The sequence below is a fragment of the Pteropus vampyrus genome, unplaced genomic scaffold (genome assembly GCF_000151845.1).
Source record: "Pteropus vampyrus isolate Shadow unplaced genomic scaffold, Pvam_2.0 Scaffold205, whole genome shotgun sequence".
In the NCBI taxonomy this organism is placed as follows: Eukaryota; Metazoa; Chordata; class Mammalia; order Chiroptera; family Pteropodidae; genus Pteropus; species Pteropus vampyrus.
In genome coordinates, this window is record NW_011888986.1 from 1,635,367 (window position 1) to 1,642,851 (window position 7,485).

A 7,485-nucleotide genomic window follows, 5' to 3' on the forward strand; every position below is an offset into this window, starting at 1 on the left:
CACATTCATTGTTTAGTAGCATGTTACTTAGCCTCCATGTGTTCATACGGTTTTCAGATATTTTTCTTGTAATTGATGTCTAGATTATACATGTGGTCAAAGAAGATGCTTGATATGATTTCAGTCTTCAGATTTCAGATAATATGTGGTCTATCTTCCGTGCGCACTTGAAAAGAATGTATATTCTGCTGCTTTAGAAGCTCTAAAGGTATCAATTAAATCCATTTGGTTTAATGTGTCATTTAAGGCCACTGTTTCCTTTTTGATTTTCTGTTTGGAAGACTTACCCATGAATGTCAATGAGATGTTTAATTTTCCTGTAGTTACTGTATTATTGTTGATCTCTCCCTATGTTCATCAATATTTGCTTCATATATTTAGGTGCTCCTACGTTGGGTGCATAAATGTTTGTAAGAGTTATATACTCTTGTTGGATTGATCATTTATCATTGTGCAATGATCTTCTTTGTCTCTCATTATAGTCTTCCTTTTAAAGTCTATTTTGTCTAAGTCTAGTGCTATCTCAACTTTTATTCATTTCTACTTGCATAAATTATCTTTTTCTAGCCCTTTACTTTCAATCCATGTGTGTCTTTTGATCTTAAGTGAGTCTCTAATAGACACCATGTATATGAATCTTGTTTTCTTTTCCATTCAGCTACCTTATGACTTCTGATGGGAGCATTTAACCCATTTACATTTAAAATGATTATTCATAAATATGTAGTTATTCCTATTTTATTATTTATATTTGTGTTCTTTTCTCTTTTTTTCTTCTTAAAGAAGTCTCTTTAACATTTCTTGTAAAACTTATTTGGTAGTTACGAACTTCTTTAGCTTTTTCTTGTCTGGGAAGCTCTTTATTTCTCCTTCAATTTTAAATGATAACCTTGCTGTATTCTTGGTTGTAGTAGTCTTCCTTGCTTTTCATCACTTTGAATATTTTGTGCCGATTCCTTCTGGCCTGCAAAGTTTCTCTTGAGGAGTCAGCTGACAGGCTTATGGGAGTTCTCTTATAGGTAACTAACTGCTTTTCTCTTGCTGCTTTTAAGATTCTTTCTTTGTCTTTAACCTTTGGCATTTTATTAATGATATGTCTTGGGTTCATCCTGTTTGGGACTCTGCACTTTCTGGGCTTGTATATTTCTTTCCTTCACCAGGTTAGGGAAGTTTCCCATCATTTTTTCTTCTAATGGTTTCTCAATTCCTTGCTCTCTCTTTTCTCCTTCTGGTACTCCTATGATGTGAATGTTGTTATGCTTGATGTTGTCACAGAGGCCCCTTTACTATCTTCATTTTTTTTTTTTTCTTTTTTGGATTCTCTTTTCTTACTATTCCAATTGGGTGTTTTCTGTTACCTTATGCTCCAAATCGCGGATTCAATCCTCTGCTTCATCTAATCTGCTGTTGATTCTTTCTAGTATATTCTTAATTCAGTTATCATAGTCTTCAAATCTGCCTGGTTCTTTTTTTATGGTTTCTATATCTTCTTTTATGCTTACTATCTCTTTGTTGACATTCTTACTGAATTCATCTACTCTTACCCTAATCTCATTGAGCATCCTTATAACCAGTGTTTTGAACTCTGTATTTGGTAGATTGCTTGCCTCTATTTCATTTAGTTGTTTTTTGGGAGTTTTTTCCTTTTCTTTCATTTGGGACATGTTTGTTTGTGTTCTCACATTGGCGCCTCTCTGTGTATTAAGTAGATCTGCTATGTCTCCTATACTTGGCTGGGTGGCCTTATGTAGTAGGTGTCCTGTGGGGCCCAGTGGTGCAATCTCTCTGATCACTAGAGCTGAGATGATCCAGGGGTGTCCCTTGTTTGGGTTGTCTGTGCCTTCCTATTGTAGTTAAGCCTTGATTGCAGTTGGCATGTCAGTGGGTTGGACTGACCCTCGAGCTGACTGTTTGTAAGAATTGGCCATGACTGCAGTGTACAAGCTGCCATGTGGAAACTAATCCCATGGAATGGGATTCATCCCAACAAGGCTCTCGTGTCTGCTGAGACCACCCTTTAGTTATGCCACTTGTAGAGCTAATTGGGTGGTGTTCTTTTGTGGTCTGAAGTCAGCCACTGGGTGTATTTGTTCTGGGGCACTTGGGAAGGGCTCCCAAGCAGGCCAAAATCAGCTTTTGGCTATGATCAGCCCAGCACCATCTGGTAGGAGCTGCAAAACAATCTGCAGTTGGTAGCTGCCTATATTGGGCCTGGAGGCACAAGTGAGAGGCCGTGCTATGAATTGAGGCCAGCTGCCATCAATACTGAGTTTGCAGCTGCTCAGTGAAAGGCACAGGGCACACCAAGGCCAGCTTCTACCTGTAGTCTGCCCATAAGTCACAGCCACTCAAATATCCTTGAGCAGTATGTGGGTTGAGTGTGGTGGGGTCTCAGGGAATCACCAGGTTGGGGCAAGTGGTGTTCATCAGGTTAAGATTGATTTGGTGTCAGTGTCAAGTCTGGGGCCACTTAGCAAGAGGCACAGGTATATTGAGGCTAGCTGCTGCCTAACCAGGGTCTGAAAACCTTTGAGAGTTTTTAAGAGACATTGTGAGTCAAGGCCTGCTGCATGCTGCTGAACAAGCCTTTGACAGTGCGTGAGTTGGTTGGGGTGGTGTTACAGGGAGTCAACAGGATGGGGTGAATGGTGTTCACCAGGTTAATTCAGATTCAGATTTGGTGCCCACCTGCATCTGTGGGCCCTGTGGGAGGAGGGCTCAACACAGGGACAATGGCAGCTGTCCCTCTAGCCCTTGCCCTGAAGCCACACAATTCAGTTTCTCTCTGTCTGTCTCTGGTGCCTTTTGAGCTGCTGTCTCTTCACTGCGCTTAGGGTAAGTGCCTGTGAATGAGCCAGTCTGTGTGCAAGCCCTTTAAGAGGATGCCTGGTATCCAGCAGCCCTTTGTCTCACCTGGATGGACTGAATTCCTGCTGATTTTCACAGCCAGATATCATGGGGCCCCTCTTTCCAGCATTAGTGCTCCAGGCTAGGGAGCCTGGTGTGGGACTGTTGTGGGACCTTTCGCCCCATGGTGGGAGACCTCTGCAGTTAGATATCCTTCCCAATTCTCAATTGCCACATGTAGGTGTGGGGCTAGCCCATTTTGCATCTCCACCCCTCCTACCAGTCTTGATGTGGCTTCTTCTTTATAGCCTTAGTTATGGGACTTCTATTCAGCTAGTCTTCAGATGGTTCTCCAAGTTAATTGCTATATAATTTAGGTGTAATTTTGATATGGTAATGAGAGGAGGCAAGCACAGCATTTACTAACTTCATCTTGACCTGAAGCCCAGTTGTTTTTAAGTGTTAAATAAAATAGTAAATATAAACAAAAATTGCGAGATATTTCATTTATTATAAAAAATATTTACTTTTTACCACTGAATTTCCTTAGGACGTAGGAATAGTCCATGTAGCATGAAACATTTTTTAAAAAAGTAATACAGGGCATACTGGTCATTCAATAGTCTGTATTTGATTAAACTTATATAATGAAAGCCTATTGCCATGGTGAATTCACTGTAAAAAAAGTTATTTTATTTCTCCTAAATTTACATTCCACATTTTTTTACAGCTTCTATAGCCACGTTCTTTAACTTACTCATGGAAGCAATATCTACCTTTGTCTTTATTATTATGAAGCCTTCTGTTATCTCTCTGAAATCTTCACCTTTCTTGAAAGAGACTTTTATTTATTTTTTTCCTCATCTGCTGAAAAATTTCTTTTAAGACATTCAGTTTGGAGGTACTTGTGAAAGCCTCACTTTTTTGGGTCGACAGAAGCTTTTACAAGCTCAGACAAGCCATGTGCAAGAAGAATGAGAAGAGACAGAGACCCAGATGGCCCTTGGCAGGAGAATGAGTGAAAAAACTTTTAAATTTTATATATAATGGGATATAGTCATTGAAAAGAATACATTGTTGTACATGTATTACCAAGACAAATCTCAGAATTTTTAAATAGAGTGAAAAGGATATGAATCATTTGTGTAAATTTAAAAAAACACAAACAATTGTATATATAATTTATGGATAAATGTGTCTATAAAAATGTAAAAATGTGCAGGAATATTATATACCAACTCTAAAATATCCAAGGGCAAGCAGGTGATGGACTTGAACTGTAATTTTCAAGTGTATTTCCTCCCTAAAGTTTTACAATGAAAATGTTCCAATATACAAAAATAATTTTACAGTGGACACCTTCATATCTACCATCTAGATTCTACCATTAACATTTTATTGTTAATATTACATATCTATCCATCCAATGTAAGTTTGACAAATTTTATTTTTTTAAAAAAAGAGAAACAAACAGCAAAATGTTCACACTTGTTTCATCTCAGTGGGTATCTTTTATATTAATTATTATAAATTTCTGTACTTTTGAAATGTTATATAAAAATCAAATAAATAGTATTAAAATAATATATACAAAAATGGGTGGGAGAAGTTAATTGAACTGCCAGGCTTCTCTTGGAATATACTTAACATATGAAGTCCTGTATTTGTTGAAGCTTATCAAAGTCCCTATGGACATCCTGTTTTGTAGATTTTTTTAATAAGCTTTTTATTACTTTACTCCTTTTTCCAAATGTTATCCACTGCCTCAGGAAACTATGATGATAAACAAATGGGACTACATCAAACTAAAAAGTTTTTGTACAGCAAAGGAAACCATCGACAAAGCAAAAAGACACCCGACTGATTAGGAGAAGTTATTCACTAATGATACATCTGATAAGAGGTTAATATCCAAAGTATATAAAGAACTCATACAACTCAACAACAACAAAAACAAACAATCCAATTAAAAAATGGGCAGAAGACCTGAACAGATACTTCTTCAAAGAGGAAATACAGACGGCTAATAGTCATATAAAAAGATGCTCAAGGTCACTAATCATCAGAGAAATAAAAATTAAAACCACAATGAGATATCACCTCACACCTGTCAGAATGGCTATCATCAACAAATCAAAGAACAACAAGTGTTGGCAAAGATGCGGAGAAAAGGGAACCCTCATACATTGTTGGTGGGATTGCAAATTGGTATAGCTGCTATGGAAAACAGTCCAGAGGTTTCTCAAAAAATTAAAAATGGATGTACCTTTTGACTCAGCAATTGCACTTCTGGGTATTTATCCAAAGAAAACCAAAACAATAATTTGTATATTGAACCCCAATATTCATGGCAGCACAATTTACAATAGCCAAGATATGGAAGCAACCTAAATGTCCATCAACAGACAATTGGATAAAGAAGTTAAGGTTCGTATATACAATAGAATATTACTCAGCCATTAAAAAAATGAAATCCTACTATTTGCAATGACATGGATGGACCTAGAGGTTATTATACTGAGTGAAATAAGTCAGACAGAGCAAGATAAATACCATATGATTTCACTTATGTGCGGAATCTAAGGAACAAAAAGGACAAACTAATCAAAAACAGACTCACAAATATAGTAGACAATTTGGTGATGGACAGTGGGGAGAGGAGTTGAGAGGCTGGGAGAATACGGTGAAGGGTTAAAGAAGTACAAATTAGTAGTTGATATATGATCACAGGAATGGGGAACACAATATAAAGAATGTAGTTAACATTAATATACTGGCTAGGTAGAAAACCAGAGGAGAGAAGAAGCAATTAGGGGGATAGTTTTATAAACTATATAAATGTCTAACCAATGTACTGTACACTTGAAACTAATTAAAATTAAAAAATAATGTTAAATCTTAAAAAAAAAAAATTGCCTCTAATTGTTTTTGACGAATAAAGGGGAAGAGGTATTTTTCCTTGGGCAAACCCTAAATCAAGTCAAATAAAGACAGCCTTAGGAGTGACATCTTCTGAGGAATGACTAGACAGTTTATATAATGACTGTTCTCTGGGAATGGGGCTTTGAAGGAGACTCAGTGCTATTTTGTCCTCTCTTATGGCTTCCAGGCTATTTGTTTTCACTGTGGATGTGGGCTGTTGGTTTTCAATACTACCATGGAGAAGGGAATAGGACAAGTTAAGATGTCACAAAGCTGCTGTTCTTACAGCTATTTTTTCTTAAATCTAAAACTTTAAAGTTTATTAGAAATTATTTTGAATCCCTACGGTGGTTGTAACTTATGGCTGTTTTTGTTTGCTTTAAAAATGAACAAATACTCCCTAGGTTGTTGAAGCTTCTGGTTAAATTCTAGGGTTTTAAATAGTTGATCCCGAACATTGTTTTTGGCCTGTTTTATTGTTTCTTTTATGGAAGAGAATATTTTCAGAGGTTCTTACTCTGCCATTTTCCCTGATGTTATTAAGTAATTTTAAAGATGATTTTGCTTTGAGTAAACTTCATGATTTACTAAAATATGTGTATGTGACTTGAGGATCTGGTTTTCCTACACATAATTTTTTTCTTTCTTAATTAAAATGTATATTTTAAAAAGGAATTTTTTCCTTATTCAAATATGACTAGCATTTTGCAAAGTGTAGAATTGTGAGTAAGGCAGGGTTATTCACTCATGTGCTTTTTATATATGTCTGAAACCTAGATGGTTCATGGAGCAGTGACTAAACATTTTTCTGGGGTGACAGATACTAACATTAGATTTGTTAGTTTTAACTACAAGCTCAACTTTTTTTCTAAAGCCCTTGGAAATTCTCTTTTAACAGAATGCAGAGTCTGGATGAGCCATGGACTGAAGAGGAAGGGGATGGCTCAGACCACCCATACTACAACAGCATTCCAAGCAAGACACCGCCTCCAGGGGGGTTTGTTGATGCTCGATTGAAAGTCAGATCTCATGTCCCTGACACAGCCCAGGTAAGTGTTATACCTTTTTCCGTGGATGCTGGTGAACTAAACATTATTTCCTTTATATTATCTTCAACATTACTTTTAGGCTGGTGTTCTGTCTAGTCTTTGACAGAATAGGTCACAAACTTTTTCCCCTTGAATTTCACAAAACAGACATTACAAGGTTATGCCAAATAGCCAAGTACCTTGGAACTATATTGTGATTCTTGAGATAGGATCGGGGGGACTCCTCTTCATATTAGGACAAATCTCATTATATTGCTATCTTTATGAGGAGAAGAGAGAGTTCAAGGTTTTAAAAAAGTCTAGATGCTTTGGGTTCGCTGAAAAGACAGTGGAAATAGGTCTTTAAAATGGTGAGAATTTTGTGAACTTTTCCGTTTTAGTTAATTTCCTAATTTTCCCTCCAACTCAAAATTCTAGTAAAGCAATTGCTTTTTAGAGTGATAGTATCTCTAGTTTGTTAGAGAGAGTTTTTTTCATGGCATTAACCTTATGTGAATGATTATGACACTAATAAAACTGTCAAACATAACATTGAAATCAAGTGTCAGTAGCTCTGACATGGAGGGAATTAACTGGGTAGACTTGCTCAGATGTATTAGGTGGGCAGTATGTTCTGACACATAGACACTCTAACTGAAATTTATTTTAGGGCATGTCGAGTGATGCT

The 7,485-nt window shown here is 36.7% G+C and overlaps 1 protein-coding gene across 1 annotated transcript in view; it reads left to right on the top strand.

Moving 5' to 3' along the window:
- Positions 1-7,485, top strand: part of SHC3 (SHC adaptor protein 3) — a 159,638-nt gene that overhangs the window by 101,130 nt on the left and 51,023 nt on the right. Inside the window, exon 8 of the mRNA XM_023537949.1 lies at positions 6,668-6,818. Coding sequence (XP_023393717.1) covers positions 6,668-6,818 — 151 coding nt within the window. The remainder of the gene's footprint in view (positions 1-6,667; positions 6,819-7,485) is intronic.